This window comes from Engraulis encrasicolus, chromosome 7 (genome assembly GCF_034702125.1).
Source record: "Engraulis encrasicolus isolate BLACKSEA-1 chromosome 7, IST_EnEncr_1.0, whole genome shotgun sequence".
NCBI lineage: Eukaryota > Metazoa > Chordata > Actinopteri > Clupeiformes > Engraulidae > Engraulis > Engraulis encrasicolus.
The window spans coordinates 13,603,085-13,621,860 of NC_085863.1; the positions used below are offsets into that span (position 1 = coordinate 13,603,085).

The following is an 18,776-nucleotide window of genomic DNA, read 5'->3' on the forward strand; positions in this document are numbered from 1 at the left end:
GGTGCACCGTGTAATATTTTTTGTAGTTTATTTCCAGAATTCATGCTGCCCATTCACAAATGTTACCTTTTTCATGAATACTTAACACCACCACCAAAGTATTCATTATGACTGAGGAAATTGAACTTTTCATACATGAAAAGGGGGATCTTCTCCATGGTCCTCCATTTTGAATTTCCAGAAATAGACATTTTTAGCTGCACAACGTACAGTGCTTTGGTTACACTAGTAAATATTGGTCTATTATTTAGTAAATATTCATGAAAAGATCAAATTTGGTAATAGGCAGCACAGTTTCAAATAGCAGCAAAGTTGCAGTACCCATTCTGGCCACATTCTTCACAGTGCTTCTTTAAAGGGACACTGTGCAGGAAATGGTCAAAAAAGGTACTGCAACTGTGCTGCTCATTGAAACTGGGCTGCCTATTGCCAAATTTGATCTTTATATGAAGGTTTACTAAGTAATAAACAAATATTTTCTAGTATGGTACAAGTAGAGTCATTTTTGCAGCTAAAAATGGCTATTTTTGGAAATTCAAAATGGCGGACCATGAAGAAGATGATGTATGAAAAGTGATATTTTTACAGTCACAATGAATACTTAGAATTTGGTGGTGGTAAGTATTCATGAAAAATGTAACATTAGTGAATGGGCAGTATGAATTCTGAAAATACACAACTAAAAATCTCACACAGTGTCCCTTTAAGGGTGGAATGGTACACTAAGAAGCTACCCCCTTTGGCATGTTGCCTGTTGATTCACAGATGAAATACAGGTCAATAGTAACCTTTTACCTTTTATTTGTTTCTACCAGCTGGGAATAAAAATGCTGGCAAAGAATTCTCCTATGATGATCTTCCCGTCTCACTGAAGCTCATCTATACAATTTTGCAGGTCGGCATTAAACACCTTGTATTTTATGCATCCCAGTATGAATGGACGAATGGATGGATGGATGAATGAAGGAGTGATCGAATGAACGAATTATGTATAATATGCTACCATGTGTATGCTACATACACAGTAAATGTTGCGGTGTTAATTCAACACTTAGAGAGTTCATTTGAGTCCAAATGATGTCAAATCAACTCTCTAAGTGTTAAATAAGCACTGCCGAATTTACTGTGTAGGAGCTGTTTCCACGTAGCAGGAAATGTTTAAATGTGGATATTTTTTTTCTCCTGGTTACATTGGTTTTGGCCTTCCGTTTCCCCGTAAGCAGATTTTTAAAATCCCACATATCAAAAATCCTGCTTTAAAAATATCCCAGTTAGGGGGCTAAAATGCACCTGTTACAATGGAGTTTTTATTTTTATCCCCATGTTGCGTTTCCACCTAAACAGGAGAAAAAAATACCCACATATAAAAAATATCCTGCGGCGTGGAAACAGCACCTTACTCTGAAAGCATAAATAGTATTGGCACTCTGAACCAGGGGTGTAGTGGGCGTGGTACGCGGGGGTACGCGGGGGTACGCGGGGGTACGCGGTCCACCCACTTCTCCTGAGGAAAGAAAAATTCTGTCCATGTTTGAATACAAAAAAGGGGTTGACATGATATGTTGCCTAATTATTTGATGACCTCACAAATCGCGTACACCCACTATAAAAATCCCCACTACACCACTGCTCTGAACATTATAAAACACAAAAGTGAAGATAGATCTGTGACATGTTCTCTCCTGGCCTCGTACAGGATATGGCCAAGTTTGAGGAGCCTGACATCCTGTACAACATGCTGAACTGCCTGAGGACGCTGTGTCTGCGGGGGGAGTGCCTGTGCATGGCCAAGAAAGATCACCCACAATTCCTCTCTTATGTCCAGGAGAAGATGCTCATACCCAGGTGAGCAAGAGAACAATGACGAAGAGCTCTTTTCCAAAACGCTATATCCACCATTTTTGACTTTTTGCATTTTAATATTGGAATTGAGTTCTATCATCTATGTGTGCATTCTTGCCATTCAAATGTTTTGCTAACATTGTTTTTAAACCTCTATAAAATGCATTTTGTAATGCAATTCAATGGAATGCCCAATACAAAAATGTCAATTTCCCAACATTCTATAAAATGGATATATCTCACTGCACCTGTCTCTTGTCAACCCTGGTGGGTACTATTCAATTGTTGCACAGTAGTTGGGCTCATTGCGAGCACTGAGAGCACTGATGATGGCAACAGCCTGAAACGTCTGCTCTACCCTGCTCTAATAAAAAAACTCCTTGTGCTTGACCTTTGTGTCTTGTTTAGTGTGCGAACCTGCTCCTACGTTTATATTCTACTTCTTTTGGGTCCACGCACCTAGTTAATTTTTGTAACATCTAGAGCGCAACAATACTCCTACCTACTATCTCATTTTGGAAAAGAGCTCTTCTTTACATTTATACTGCGTCCTGTCTTTTGTAATGTAAAGTGTGCTGCTACCTTGGCCGGGGCTCTCTTGAAAAAAGAGATATTTATCTCAACTTGATTTGTTTCCCCTGGTTAAGCAAAGGTTAATTTAAAAAAAAATCTAAACTCAATAATATACATATCTTATTACACCAACGCAACTAAAGCAGCACTGTCTGTCAGCCTGTTTGTCTGCCTGCTGGGCTACTTGGTCTGTTTGCCTGCCTCATTGTAGTGGAGTAGAATAGAGATGCTTTATTAGTCCAAAATGAGATGAAGGTGACCCATACTGCCATTCAAAGACAAAGTGCAGTAGCTACATATACAGGAAGTACATATTTGGTCAAAATTCAGTTTAGATAGAAATTGGTCTTCATAACAACTCCTTCATCTTGTGACAAATCCTTATGGTCCAAATGTGTCCTGTTCTAAAGATATTGCCAAATTTGCAGTAACTACGATGTCCAACTTACTACCATGGCTATGAAGTTTCAATGTTGGTGTAGTTACTGCACTTTGCCTTTGTAGGGTGGCATAACATGAGGGTAGGTGCGAACGGTAGGAGAAAAAAAGTGACGTAGAGCAATGTGTCAATGTGTGTATTATGTCTGTCTGACTGTCTGTTTGCCTGCCTGCCTGCCTGCCTGCCTGCCTACCTGCCTGCCTGCCTGTCTGTCTGTCTGTCTGTCTGTATTATGTTTGTCTGTCTGTTTGTCTGTCTGTCTGATATCTCCCTCCTGTGTAGTTTGTGGAGCATGCAGAAGTCGGAGTTCTGTCTGTATGTTCCTGTGTAGTTTGTGGAACATCTTAAAGTCTGAGTTCTTTCGGTATCCCCCGCTCTGTTCCTATGTAGTTTGTGGATCATGCTGAAGTCTGCGTTCTGTCTTTGTGTTCCTGTGTACTGTAGTTTGTGGAATATGCAGAAGTCTGAGGTCTGTCTGTATGTTCTGTTCCTGTGTAGTTTGTGGAACATGCAGAGGGCTGATATCCCCCTGTAACCCCCGGCTCTGTTCCTGTGTAGTTTGTGGAACATGTTGAAGTCTGATGTCTGTCTGTACTGTATGTTCCATCCTGTGTAGTTTGTGGAACATGCTCAAGTCTGAGTTCTGTCTGTATGTTCTATCCTGTGTAGTTTGTGGAACATGTTGAAGGCTGAGTTCTGTCTGTACTGTATGTTCTGTTCCTGTGTAGTTTGTGGAACATGCTTAAGTCCGAGTTCTGCCAGCTGGCCGCCCTGGCAGTGCCCCAGTTGCTGCATGCCCTCACGCTGTGCCACGGGGCCGACATCTTCTGGAGGCTGGTGGAGAACAGCTTCAACAACGCCGACTGGAAGATACGATTTGAAGCAGGTACAGTAGACTTGTATTAGTGTTTCCTCAACGGTTATTTAAGTTATGAGGACTGAAAGATATGTTTTGAAGCAGGTAGACTTGTATTACTGTAGTGTTTCTCAAGGGCTATGTAAGTTATATAAGTCATGAGGACTGGAAGATACGATTTAAAGTGATACTGTCCCATTTTTGGAAATAAGCTTATTTTACACCTTCCCTTGAGTTAAATAATCAGGTTTTACCATTCTCCTGTACTTTCAATCGTTTTCTAGTTATGACAGTGCAAATTTTACCTCCAAGCTAACAGTTAACATTGAGTCCTATGAGACCAGTTAGCCGCGAGCTGGTCTCATAGGACTCAATGTTAACTGCTAGCATGGAGGTAAAATTTGCACGGCCATACCCCGAGAACGGTTGAAAGTACAGGAGAACGGTAATACCCTATTATTTAACTCAAGGGGAGGTGTAAAATAAGCTTATTTCCAAAAATGGGACAGTATCACTTTAAGACAGGTAGATTTGTATTAGTGTTTCTCAACGGTTATGTAAACTATGAGGACTGGAAGATATGCTTTGAATATGGGTCATGACGTTTTAGTAGTAGCATGTACATATCAGGGTGGTACAACAAGAGCTAACTATTGTAAGGATTCATTTTTCTTGTTTTTAGTGGATTACTTGAGAATCATGTTCATCGTAGTACATTAATGACCAATTACTAATTCATTTATGGGCATTAGCTGTCGTCGTGCCACCTGACGTCTAAGCCAAAAAAAATGTAATTGACCCACATACAGAATCATAACATCAAACAAATTAGTGGTACAGTGCACAAACAATCTTACAGCAATTACAGGCCTTGTCCGCAACCTCAACCCAACTATCCCTGATCCCAAATCAGGTTATCCATAATCGGGGATGATCAAATGTGTTGTCATTTTTTCCCCAAATGAGTGATGGGTGATGAGATATGAGATTGTGAGTACATCTTAATATGTGACCTTGCCTCCTCCACTTGCCTCCTCCACTCGCTTCTCGTCATGATGACATCACTGACAACAGCATTATATTTCAATATCTTGCAAAAGCTCAATTGTAGAGTCTTTTTCTCATTTGCAATTGGGATGGTGAATGAAAAACAGTCCCTCAAAAGTTGTTGTGGCTACGCTGACAGCTGGGAAACTTTAGCGTTTTCTCCACGGAGGAGGGGCCAGGAGGCGGGACGAGGAGACAAGCGCAAGTGGAGGAGGCAAGGTCGCATATTAAGACGCACTCACTGTTTCGTCTGCCTGTGTTTGCATTGCATGGCCAGTGGAGAGGGTGGCGGTGCTGTGCCGCTTCCTGGACATGGGGGCGGTGACCAAGAGCCACGTGCTGAAGTACTCATTGGCCCACGCCTTCTGCTGCTTCCTGGCCAGCGTGGAGGACGTTAACCCCGCGGTGGCCACCAGGGCCAATCTACTGCTCAACACCATCAAGAGGCCCGCGCTACAGGTCAGGAGGCTACATTTTTTTTCCTAGTACAAGGACGCCACAGATGGCCAAACTCGGCTTCTCATTGGTCAACCTTCACAAATTAGGGTTTAGGCATAGGTTTTGGTCTGGGCACAATTTCGCATCAAATTCGCATCAAATTCGCCAATACCTTGCTTATTTCGCCGTTCTTGACAAAAGTAAAGCTATACAACAGCTACAGGTCAGGAGCGATACTTATTTTCTTTTCTTTTTAAAGTATTTTTGGGGCCTTTTTAGCCTTTATTATTGTAGGACAGCGTGAGAGTAGAGAGGAAATGACAGGGAGACAGCTATGGGGCGGGGGCGGAAAATGACCCAGGCAGGATTCGAACCGGGGTACCCGTGGGCAATGTAAGCACAAATGTGGGGGCAGGCGCGGAGTGGCCGTCGGGAGATCGGGGACTTGTCCCGGTGGGCCGCGGCCGCGAAATATATTGCAGCGGCCGCAATGATACTTTCAGCCGGCCTTAGAGTAATTTAAATGTTTTATGGAAGGATGACAAACTACTTCTCACTACTTTTTACTCATATCCGCATTGACTCACCAGTATACAGTATATACCGTCTATCCGACCGCAATACCTCAGTGACGGTGTCAAACAGTAAAGTGGCCACACCTCTTCTCTACTGATAATGTTCATACACCGTAGATCGCGGAAGTTTACTAGATCTTAGTAACATAGTTTCGTTTTCAGTATTTCAAGAACATGTGATATTTAGATTGGTTACCAAGGGATGGAAATATTAGTAAGTTGTGATTTATTTTCCGATTTCCACATGACTGTTACAGTTTACAGTCTGCCACTCCAGATTCACTTGTTCTGTGGTTATTGACTTGGGTTACGAACAGACTCCACCAAGTGGTATGGAAGTGAACTGCAGCTAAGCAGGAAAACACGTTGTAGGCCTACATGTTTTGATGGCATTGGTTTGTCAGAACTAGCGGTAGGGCCTATATCTCTATACAGTCGAAATAATGTTATTATCATACATATATTTGCATGTGGCACATTTAGGATGTAGCCTATGTAATGTCTGAAGAAATGGAACAAAATAATTACCACACAAGATTCTGATGTGAGCAGTGCTGGGTGTAGGCTATAGCCTAAACTGTGGATTAAAATGTAGTTGCAAGAAACAAAGACATTTGCTGCAACGAAGACAGCGTTTTAAGGTAGGCCTACACCGTTTGGTTATTAATTTTGTTGACTTATGGTTGTGCTTTGAAGTAGCCTAGGTTTGGCTTAGTTGCTGCATGGTTTTGCAAAATGTAGACAGACTTTTTGTAAGCTATAGCCTTCTCTTCTAAAAATCCCCACACTCAAAACTTGTGTGCCCGTGCTCATCCTGTCTTCCCTAAACGATATTTCAATAGGCCTACAAACTGTCAAAATGACAGTGGAGTGCACATTTTCATGGAACAGTAGCGTGATGTAGCCTAACCTGCAATGTTCTATGGTGAATGCTTTGGACTGTGATGATGGCTGTGTATTTCATCAAGTGTAGGCTAGGGGGGGGGGTTAAAAAAGGGCCGCTAAGGGGGAAAAAAGGGCCGCTAAGGGGGAAAAAAGGGCCGCTAAGGGGAAAATTCTCCCGGTAGGAAAAGGCTGCCCACTCCGCCCATGTGTGGGGGGCTTAGCGGTGATACGTTTCACAATAGACTGCATCGATTCATGGCAATGTTTGGCAATGCTTATTTTCACAATATACTGCATCAATTCATGACTATCGATTATTCAATAATAATAAAATTGAATTTGCCACTGGTTCATTTTGTTCGGTAGATAGTAGGTAATAAAAATGATCAAATAAATTGACTTATGAATGCCACACAACAATTGACAAATAAGCTGTATTTTTTCATATTTACTGAAGGAAATATTGCAATGCATCACAATAGTACATGATTTGCACTGCATCGTGATAGAATCGCATCGTAGCGTGTGTATCGTGATGCACATTGAATCATTAAACCTTTGCCAATACCCACCCCTAGCTATGCATGAACGTCATTTGAGAATGGGGTAGCCTGCAGGACAGAATGGATAGACAAAAATGATTTACGAGGTGCTGTGGCACACCCCACTGATACGCAGCATGGACCTACTCAGGAAAACAAATCATGACTTTTAAAATATTATTCAACGACATAAGAAATGAAGGCGAGGGGAACTTTTTACACACTGTCCCCCACGTGCTAGAAATCGAAATTTCATCATGAAAGTATAAAAGAGGTATGCCAGGGTTGGATCTAGCCAATTTGGTGCTCTAGTCTAGGCGAGCACCCCCTTTCCTTTTGACTTAGAAATCCTCATTTGTAAACATAGTGTTCTGTGGGACTGTTGGGTATTTCTGGCGCCCTAGGCGACTGCATTGTCTGTCTATGCTTTACGCCGGCCCTGGGTATGAATGACTAGACATGTTTTGTTCTCCCTGCAGGGCTTGTGTGTGTGTCTGGACTTCCAGTTTGACACGGTGATACGAGACCGGCCCGTCATCCTGAGTAAACTGCTGCTGCTGCATAATCTGAAGAAGGATATTCCCGCTCTCAGCTGGGAGTTCTTCGTCAACCGCTTTGAAACCCTCTCCCTAGAGGCTCAGCTGCACCTGGACTGCAACAAGGACTTCCCCTTCCCCCCAAGTACGCACTGTAGGCTATGCTGCAGGACTGGGGTGCATTTCTGGAAAGTGTAGCTGTTAGCAGTTAGTAACTTCGGTAGTTGCCAATGGGTAAATTGCATTGCCACCATCAAAGTAGCTAACATAATTAGCAACTACGCTTTCCAAAAATGCATCCCTGTGTTTTACTACTACTACTACTACTACTATATTACTACTACTATATTACTACTACTACTACTACTACTACTACTAATAATAATAATAATAATAATAATAATTTTTTTTCTGCGGTAATTAGTGGCCTGTAGCTCCTTAATGCAACAAGGAGTTCCCCTTCCCTCCAAGTACGTATTGCATGCTGCAGGCAGGGAAGCTAACAGGGGGGCACAAGGGGGATTTGTCCTACGCACAGGGGGGAGGGGGCCCAGAATTGGGTCCCTTATTACATTGTATGTATTGGGCGGGGGGTCCTTTCAGATGACTTTGTCCTGGGCCTAACCAAAGCTGTCAGTGGCCCTGGCTGCAGGACTGGGTTTTACTGCTACTACTACTAGTACTACTACTACTGACAATAATAATAATGATAATAATTTTCCCTGCATAAATGAATGCTCCTTAGATGTAGAAAGTTTGCCTTTGTGTACCTTACTGTAGTGTGATTGTGTGCTATTTATTTATAATGACAAATTTGACATACCTGTAATGAATCATCAACTCAAGTTGCATGTTATCAAATTCTGAGATGCCATTTCATTGTGTGCTTACTTGCCCGTGTGCTGTTTTATTTCATCACAGTAATTGATGGAAATCTTTGATGACTCATCATGATCACCTGACTTTTCGCTCTTTTATTTATTTGCCAGACATCACGTCTGTTCGGACAAACTTGGCCACCCTGAGTGACGCGGCGATGTGGAAGATCCGTCGGGCGCGTTTCGCCCGTAACCAGCAGAAGAGTGTGCGGTCGCTACGGGACAGCATCAAGGGAGGGGAGTCCAAACGAGCCTTCTCTCTCCCCGAAACCCTCTGCAACCGCCTCTGTAATTACACTTCACTTACTCCCAGTGGTGTAGTGGGGATTTTTTAAGTGGGGGTACACGATTTTTAACGTCATCAAATAATTAGGCAACTTATCATGTCAAACCCCCCCTACTGTCCTTAATCTACCATCATTGCTACTCCGCTTTCATTTGTTTGGTCAATCACCAGCAATACTGCTATGGGATCATTCCTTTTTGTATTCAAACATGGGCAGAAGATTTTTTCTAAATCTCACTTCAGGAGAAGTGGGTGGACTGCGTACCCCCGCGTACCGCGTCCACTACACCCCTGCTTACTCCCCGGTGCAAAACATTGCAGGCCAATTAAACTTACAGTAAAGGTACACTGTGCTGGAAATGGTCAAAAAAAGGTACTGCTACTCATTGAAACTGGGTTGCATATTGCCAAATTTGATCTTTTCATCACAGTTTACTGAGTCATAAACTAATATTTTCTAGTATGGCCCAAGTACAGTCATTTTTGCAGCTAAAATTTCTGGATGGAGAAGATCCCCCTTTTCATGTATGAAAAATGCAATTTTTCCAGTGATAGTGAATACTTTGAATTTGATGGTGGTGGTAAGTATTCATGAAAAAGTCAAGTCAAGTCAAGTCAAGTCGGTTTTATTGTCAATTTCTTTACATGCACTGGTCATACAAAGAATTTGAAATTACATTTCTTGCTTTCCCATACAGACATAGACTAATCTAGGTAAGGACATAGACAGTATAGACATAGACAGTACTTATACATGGACTTAAGACAGTATGGACATAGACAGTGCTCGTACAGACATTTAAAGTGCAAGACTGGACTACAGAAGACTTGTAGAGAACATACATTACAGTAAGAGGTAATTGTTGTGCTTTTTTTTTTGGTGCTTTTCCTAAAGAGTCCTTTATAGCGTTCTGACATAGTAATAGTAGCATAGTAGCAAAAAGGTAACATTAGTGAATGGGTAGCATGGATTCTGGAAATAAACAACTAAAAAACTTACACAGTGTACCTTTAAGAAGGTAAGTTACCCTGCTGCCTTTATTTGTAAGTCAACTAATCTTGAGGCTTTTGTGTCAAATCAGAAAGCAAAATTTCAAGTTGAGTTAACTTACAATCTTAAGGCAGCAGGCCAACTTACTTTTTTAAGTTTAACTGGCTTGCAATGTTTTATAAAGAAAAAGTCTTTAAAGAAAGCGTAGAGTATTAAAACCCCTTAAGACGCGGCTTTATACATTTGTTGTTACCAGTATGGTAATGACCAAGTCGTGGTGCATTACTAAAGGGCCTGTGTTGTGTCATGGTATTGTAGTGCTATGGTAGTTACATTTCAATGACTATTACAGCGTGCCTCTGGAGGTACGGCGCGCATTAAGGGGCTACTGTTAAGCATGGTACCAGGATGTGCATTAATTACACTATTTGTCTTGTTTATTGTTTATATTGCTGTGCAGCAACATTAACGATATGCAGTATGCTTCCTACCCTAGTTCCCATAATGCTTCAAGCTCTGTTCTACATCCTGTGTTTTGGATTTGCAGCTATGAGGCTGACCAGGCAAGAGCACTCTGCACCCACACTGGGAGAAGTGCTGGAGCAGGTGGCCTCAGGTAAATACATTTCATTACGCTAACATGACATTGCATTTGGCATACGCTTTTCAACCAAAGCGACTTGCAATCGAGGACATTATTATAGCCAACATCACTAGCGGATACAAAGTGCACAGGAAATATACAGAACAGCAAATGCAGATGCAAAGAAGGGTTGTTTTTTTTTGTTTGTTTTTTTCTTCCCTTTTTAAGTAAAGTAGAGCACACTCGCATACACATCATGTCAAAGAGTCTGACCTGGGACTGGGACAGCTCAACCATTAGTGTAGTAGACATGTTTTCAAGTTGATGATGATGGATATGCTAAAGGATATGCTAAAGGATATGCTATGAATAATATCAAATTATTGGACAGTAACCCTATCAAAAAAACTATGATTTCAATTCACTTTCCATGATTTTGATTACAATTCTATCCATTGATTTTATATTGTGTCTATTTGTTGTTTACCAGAATGCCAATGACCAAGTTGCAGTGCATTACTTAAGGCCCTGTGTTATGCCATAGTATTGTAGTGCTCTGGTAGTTCCCTTTTCATTGACTACAGCATGCCACTGGAGGTATGGCACGCATTAAGGGGCTACACCACTGACCTGAATACTATACATGTCAGTGCTTTAAACTAATTCCTCATCCTTGTCCTTCACTCCTGCCTCCGGGATTCCGCACATTGGCTTCGACAGAGTGCTGAGCACTGCTCCGCAAAAGTTTGATTCCATTGTTTTCAATAGAACCCCGCACACCGGCTCCGATGTCCGCGGACATTCGCCGATGTCGGATAGCAATTAAAGACGATTTCTATTTTGTCTGCGCCGCCCTTTACTTACTTTCCTCATGTTACAACTCCCTCTGTCCCCCACTCATGTCCTGCCCCCCAGACCTGCCCAGCCAGAGCACTCCTCTGGAGGACGAGTCCCTGAAATCAATCAGTTATTATCAGGCTTTTACTTAATTACTTAATTACTTAACCTAGTGGTTCCCAACCTATGGGCTGGGGCCCACTGGTGGGCCCTGAAGGTATTCCAAGTGGGCCTTGAAATCATTTTCTAAAAATAATAATCATATTTTGGTTTGTGCTACTGTTGATTTATTTGAGTTTTATTTTTAATTGGGTCAGAGGTGGGCCCGAACATTTTTGACAATTTCAAGTGGGCCCCAAGTTGAAAAAGATTGGGAACCCCTGACTTAACTTAATTTACTAATTCCCCACCTTCTGTCCCCCACTCTCATGTGCTGCCCCCCAAGACCTCCCCAGTCAGAGCACTCCTCTGGAGGACGAGTCGCTGATCATCGACCTGCTGCCGGAGGACGCGGGCATCGACCACCAGACGGTGCACCACCTGATCACGGTGCTCATGAAGTTCATGGCCAAGGACCAGAGCAGCGCGGAGGCGGACATCAGCAGCGCCAAGGCCTTCAACACGGTCAAGAGGCACCTGTACGTGCTGCTGGGCTACGACCAGCAGGAGGGCTGCTTCATGGTGGCCCCCCAGAAGATGAGGACCTCCACCTGCTTCAACGCCTTCATAGCGGGCATTGCACAGGTCAGGACCTCCAGATGCTTTTTAAACCTTCATAGCGGGCATTGCACAGGTCAGGACCTCCACCTGCTTTAAAGTGATGCTGTCCCATTTTTGGAAATAAGCTTATTTTACACCTTCCTTGAGTTAAATAATAGGGATTTACCGTTCTCCTATACTTTCAACCGTTTTCTAGTTATGACAGTGCAAATTTTACCTCCAATCTGACAGTTAACATTGACTCCTATGAGACCAGTTAGCCGCGAGATGGTCTCATAGGACTCAATGTTAACTGCTAGCATGGAGGTAAAATTTTCACTGCCATACCCCGAGAACAGTTGAAAGTACAGGAGAACGGTAAAAACCCTATCATTTAACTCAAGGGCTTATTTCCAAAAATGGGACAGTATCACTGTAAAACCTTCATAGCGGGCATTGCACAGGTCAGGACCGTTCACATACATCTGCATGACAAAGGCATGTACACAGAGGCATCTACAGTAAGTATTTAAGCATTGAACAGATGAGGACCGTTCAGTAGCATAGATAACATTGTAACATATACTGTACATTGCATATACAGGTCCTTCTCAAAAAATTAACATATTGTGAAAGTTCATTCTTTTCCATAATGTAATGATACAAATTTAACTTTCATATATTTTAGATTCATTACACACAAACGAAATATGTTAGGTCTTGTATTGTTTTAATACTGATGATTTTGACATACAGCTCATGAAAACCCAAAATTCCTATCTCAAAAAATTAGCATATCATGACAAAAGTTCTGTAAATGAGCTATTAACCTATTGATCTGAATCAACAAATGAACTCTAAACACTTGCAAAAGATTCCTGAAGCTTTTAAAAACTCCAGCCTGGTTCATTACTCAAAACCGCAATCATGGGTAAGACTGCCGAGTGCCGACCTGACTGCGTTTAACATTGAAGTCAGTGGCATTGCATGAGAGTTATGGAAGCCCAGATATCCTTGATGCTTTGCTGTCAGCTGTTTTTTGTTGTGTGATCTGGTGACCCACACTTCCCTCTTCATTATACCCCATAGATTTCCATACCACGTTTTGGTGCTTTGGTGTTATGGGCATTCTAATTTGCCAGAAATCTCCAGACATAACCTTCCTTTCACTTTCAATAGGGTTTTATTTCTGGTGAGTTAGAATGCTCATAACCACCAAATCAGTAGTTATATGTTGCGACCTAGAACCACTTTAGAATTTATCTTTTATTAATGAGAAAGAGATAAGCTTTTGGTAAAAAAAAAAAACGTTTTTGTTTTATTACACTTAGGATGCATATTCCGTAATAGGGAACGGAAATAAGGACATGTATGTGTTATTGTATATTTCTGTGAATTATCCCGAGTAGCTGACCTCAAGGTTGAAGTGGCTGATGTCATCACGTGACGCAAGTGAACTGAACGGGAGGAAGAGAGCGAAGTTGTTGTTCAGAGAATGGTGTATGTAACGGTGTATTCTTCATGTAACTCCAAAACGAACTGATTGAAAGTAAAGTTGCTGAAAAAGAAGACTCGAGAGCTGTCTTTCTTGAGGGTGCAACATATACATGCCCTGCTTTGCTTGTGACTGTCCCCCCAGGTCATGGACTACAACATCGGCTTGGGCAAGCAGCTACTCCCCCTGGTGGTGCAGGTGTTGAAGTACTGTGCGTGCCCCCAGCTCAGACACTGCTTCCAGCAGCCGCCACGCTGCTCCCTCTGGCCCCTCAAGCCCCACATCAGGCAGATGTGGCTGAAAGCCCTGCTGGTCATCCTCTACAAGGTATTGATACCGCTCTCTCGTCTGTATTACGGCAGCCTTTACCAAAATGATGACCAGTACTTCTTCCTATACCAGTGATTCTCAAACTATGGGCCGGGGCCCACTGGTGGGCCTTGAAGGTATTCCAAGTGGACCTTGAAATAATTTTCTTAAAATAACAGTCATATTTTGGTGTGTGTTGCTGTTGATTTTTTTGAGTTTTATTCTTAATTGGGTCAGAGGTGGGCCCCGAACTTTTTTGCCTATTTCGAGTGGGCCCCAAGTTGGAAAAGGTTGGGAACCCCTGACCTGTACCATCTATCAGCAAATCTGCATGAGAATTTTGAAAGATCACCTCTTTTTTAAGTGTTGCATCTCAACGTACTGTAGAGTGGCTTTAAAATGATATCAAAGGTTAGGCGTTGTCCCTGTGTGGTGTGGATGTGTAAGTGTGCTGTCTAACTAGGGCAATTCACCAGTCAATGAAATGGTCACCTCCATTGAAATGCATTCCAATCAGGGCAATTTAAAGTCGTATTTCATAGGTATTTGTAGTTATTTAGCTGTTCTTTGCGGACAGATAAGTGCAACCCTGACATCTGTTTTGACTGACATTTAATTCATCATTTCACAAACCCACACATTTCTCTGCCCCCCACTCTCCTCTACCTCTCCATACAGTAGATGAACTCTAATATGTCTCTTATATCTCTCCATACAGGGCCCGGCCGTTGCTCTAACGGCTGGGCCCTGGACTGCTACACGGGCGAGCTGGGTTCAATTCCCGGCCTGGGACACTTTCTGATCCTTCCCTGTCTCTCTTTCCCATCTTGTTTCCTGTCATCTCCCACTTTCCTGTCAGAAAAATAATAAAAATCCCCCAAAAATATACAGTATATCTCCATACAGTACCCATAGAGACAGATGGACTCTATTACCATGTCACTCCTCTGTCTACTATAAATATGTCTCCTCCATCTATATATACAGTAGCCATACAGAGAGATGGACTCTACTATAAATATGTCTCCTCACTCCATACAGTACCCATACAGAGATAATGCCTTAACTAAATACGCCTCTCTGTCTCTCCACACTGTACCCATCCAGAGAGATGAACTCTACTACCATGTCTCTCTCCTTTCTCTCCATACAGTATCCGTACAGGGAGATGGGCTCTACTATAAATATGTCTCTTCTGCCTCCATACAGTACCCATAATAGAGAGATGGACTCTCCATACAGGGCCCGGCCGTTGCTCTAACGGCTGGGCCCTGGACTGCTACACGGGCGAGCTGGGTTCAATTCCCGGCCTGGGACACTTTCTGATCCTTCCCTGTCTCTCTTTCCCATCTTGTTTCCTGTCATCTCCCACTTTCCTGTCAGAAAAATAATAAAAATCCCCCAAAAATATACAGTATATCTCCATACAGTACCCATAGAGACAGATGGACTCTATTACCATGTCACTCCTCTGTCTACTATAAATATGTCTCCTCCATCTATATATACAGTAGCCATACAGAGAGATGGACTCTACTATAAATATGTCTCCTCACTCCATACAGTACCCATACAGAGATAATGCCTTAACTAAATACGCCTCTCCTATCTCTTCACACAGAGAGATGAACTCTACTACCATGTCTCTCTCCTTTCTCTCCATACAGTATCCGTACAGGGAGATGGGCTCTACTATAAATATGTCTCTTCTGCCTCCATACAGTACCCATAATAGAGAGATGGACTCTACTATAAAGTGGCGTACACACACAAAGCTAGCTTTTCACTTGCTCGCCTACTCGCCACTCTTTCATGGAACGTTCGCTGAAAGTTCCCACGGCTTTAACTACCAATGAATAGGCGAGAAGTACCGAACTCTGCATTCCAATTGGTTACTCGCTTACTCGCCTCGCTCGAAGATAAAATATTTTCAACTCTGGATCCGCCCACATCGCATCACTTGTACAGTACTCGCCTACTCGTCTGCGAGTCTCGCTGGAACACATCAACATTCTATTGACTTCATTCGCTGAGCGAGTAACTAGTAGCGACGTGTGTGTACGGCCCTTAAATATGTCTCTTCTGTCTCTCCATACAGTAACCATACAAAGAAATTAACTCTACCATGTCTCTCCTTTCTCTCCATACAGTAATACCCATACAGGGAGATGGACGCTATTATGTCTCTTCTCTGTCTCTCCATACAGTACAGAGAAATGAACTCTACTATGTCTCTTCTCTGTCTCTGTCCAAACAGTACCCATACAGAGAGATGGATGTCAGCAAGGTGGTGCTGTGTCTGATCCACATCACCATCAACACCCTGAATGCCCAGTACCACAGCTGCAGGCCCCACGCCACGGCCGGGCCGCTCTACAGCGACAACTCCAACATGAGCCGCTACAGCGAGAAAGAGAAAGGTAATCAGGACTGGCAAGCACTGTCAGGTGTAATTACAATAACTGTAAGTCACTTTGGATAGAAGCTTCATATGAGTAAAGCGGCGTACACACACAAAGCTAGCTTTTCGCTTGCTCGCCTACTCTCCACTCTTTCGTAGAACGTTCGCTGAAAGTTCCTGCAGCTTTAACTGCCAATGATCCAAACTCTGCATTCCAATTGGTTACTCGCTTACTCGCCTCGCTCGAAGATAAAATATTTTCAACTCGGGATCCGCCCACATTGCATCGCTTGTACAGTACTCGTCTACTCGCCTGCTAGTCTCGCTGAAACACATTGACATTGTATTGACTTAATTCGCTGAGCGAGTAACTAGCAGCGTCGTGTGTGTACGGCCCTTCAGAGTATGCACATCCTACCTCTCTGAGGCCAGGTGCAGGACAAAGGCGCATCTGATAGTGGAAAAGAGTAGAAGGCCACACACTGGCTCCGCTTTGAAAATGTGTTCAGGTCATACAACGTTTCGACCCAACAGGGTCACCTGAATACATCTTCAAAGCGGAGCTACAGTGTGCTGACTTCTACTCTTCCCGCTTTGGATATAAAAGCCAAGTGCAATGTAATGTAATGCAATGCAATGTAATGCATCTTAACGTGTGACTCTATGTGTGTGTGTGAAGCAGAGGAGGACAGTGTGTTCGATGAGTCCGACGTCCATGACACCCCAACTGGAGCCGGCAACAAGGAGTCCCAGACCTTCTTCGCTCGCTTGAAGCGGATTGGTGGAAATAAGTCAGTCAAGTACCAACCTGCTGTGGAGATAACCACGCAGAAGAGTAAGCCAAAACCCGCCTGGGAAACTTCAATGACCACCCTATAATATTATTTATTTCTTTTTATTTATTTATTTATTTCTATCAGACACATATGAATGGTCCATATCAAGGTAAACAACAGCATACAATTGCATAGCAAGAGAGGTTAAGAAAAGAAAAAATAGGAGAAAAAATAAAAATAAAATAAATAAAAGATGGGTACACACCCATCAGACATAAAGGCAGTCTCTCCAGTGTCGTCTGAGCTTGGAGGAGAACCTCACAGCGCTCTTTCCTGGACTCACAAGGGTGCCAATAATGCTGTTTTGAGAGCAGTCCAGTCTGCACATGAACTTATATATAACGTTTCTAAATACTGCATCACACCCAGGCACATTGGAGTGTACAAAGAGGTAGCTAGCACTGGACCATCTTGGTAACTTCATCAACAATCTCATAGTGTCATTATATGCTACTGCCAATTTCTGGTAGCTGCTTTTCTTATTCCTACACGATAAATGGACAGTATACATAGGTGTACAGAAGGCTTTAAACAGTACAATAACAACAATAATCATTTAAACAAAAAATAAATTAAAATAGTGAGCTGGGATAGGCATTTTTTTATGTATTCATTCGTCCATTCCTTTGTTACTCAGGGTAACGACTGATATGAGGCACATCACTTTTTTGTTTCAAAATTTCCATTTATACATTTTCACAGTGTTCATCATCACCTTTGTGAACAGTGCTTAATTTAGGCTTTGTTAACGATTTGACCAATTTAAGTTGTAAAATCCTCAACTTCTCCATTATCTTAGAATTGAGGAAGTTTATAAGCAAACAGTCAGACCTTAAATAGGAACTTGCTGGTTTGCATGATTGCCCAATTGAGCTCATTCAAGTGAATGTGTTTCTAGCAAATTGAACATCATATTGTGCCACTGTCCTTCTCATGTTGTCCTCTCCACCTTCCCCTCTGTGCTGTGCTGTGATGTGCAGTAGGGGTTAGATCATTCAGTGGCATGTGGCATGTAGAAGTGACTATGTTTTAGGTTGGTGGACACACATTATTCACCGACAGGTTAGGGTTAGAAATGGGTTTTTGGTCTAGGCACAGTTCAACAAATTAACCCATTAATGCCTAAGGCACCTGCAAAAAAGGGTGCTGAATGCCTGAGCCCTTTTAAAGAAAAGCTGCCCTCAGCCTATAAAAACCTTAATATCTCAGCTTCTGAAGCACATAAAAATATGCACTCAGTTGCATTTAAAGGCTAAGACCCTTATCTTTCATTAGAATGTGTGCATTCATCTCAAACAAACAGAGATTTTTAATAAAGTTGTCTCAAATCTCATGAGCCTGAATGTTGCGTAATGCAGCTCCAGGCACCAGGGCCAATGTTGCGCAACGCAACATCAGGCATCAATGGGTTAACAAACATGGCCCATTTGTGAAGCCCGCTGAGCTGCATGCCTATACAATGCTATACAAATGCAGTTCTTATTATTATTACAAACCGCAACTCCGGTGAAGTTGGGACATTTGGTAAACTGTGAATAAAATCAGAATGCTATCATTTTCAAAACATTCAATCCATTCATTAGATGGAGAATAGTGCAAAGACAACATATTCAGTGTTAAAACCGTGAAAAAATAATATTGTTTTGGGGGACATATGTACTCATTTCTAATTTTATAACTGCAACACGTCTCAAAGAAGTTGGGACGGGGATCAGTGAAATGTAATAA

General features: G+C 42.4%; 1 protein-coding gene across 1 annotated transcript in view; it reads left to right on the plus strand.

The window, feature by feature from the left end:
* Positions 1–18,776, plus strand: part of LOC134453365 (protein unc-79 homolog) — a 77,643-nt gene that overhangs the window by 31,140 nt on the left and 27,727 nt on the right. The window contains exons 22-32 of the mRNA XM_063204241.1: positions 816–895; positions 1,697–1,845; positions 3,583–3,740; positions 5,035–5,216; positions 7,677–7,878; positions 8,723–8,899; positions 10,436–10,508; positions 11,719–12,052; positions 13,647–13,829; positions 16,069–16,231; positions 16,895–17,047. Of these exons, the coding sequence (XP_063060311.1) occupies positions 816–895; positions 1,697–1,845; positions 3,583–3,740; positions 5,035–5,216; positions 7,677–7,878; positions 8,723–8,899; positions 10,436–10,508; positions 11,719–12,052; positions 13,647–13,829; positions 16,069–16,231; positions 16,895–17,047 (1,854 nt within the window). The remainder of the gene's footprint in view (positions 1–815; positions 896–1,696; positions 1,846–3,582; positions 3,741–5,034; positions 5,217–7,676; positions 7,879–8,722; positions 8,900–10,435; positions 10,509–11,718; positions 12,053–13,646; positions 13,830–16,068; positions 16,232–16,894; positions 17,048–18,776) is intronic.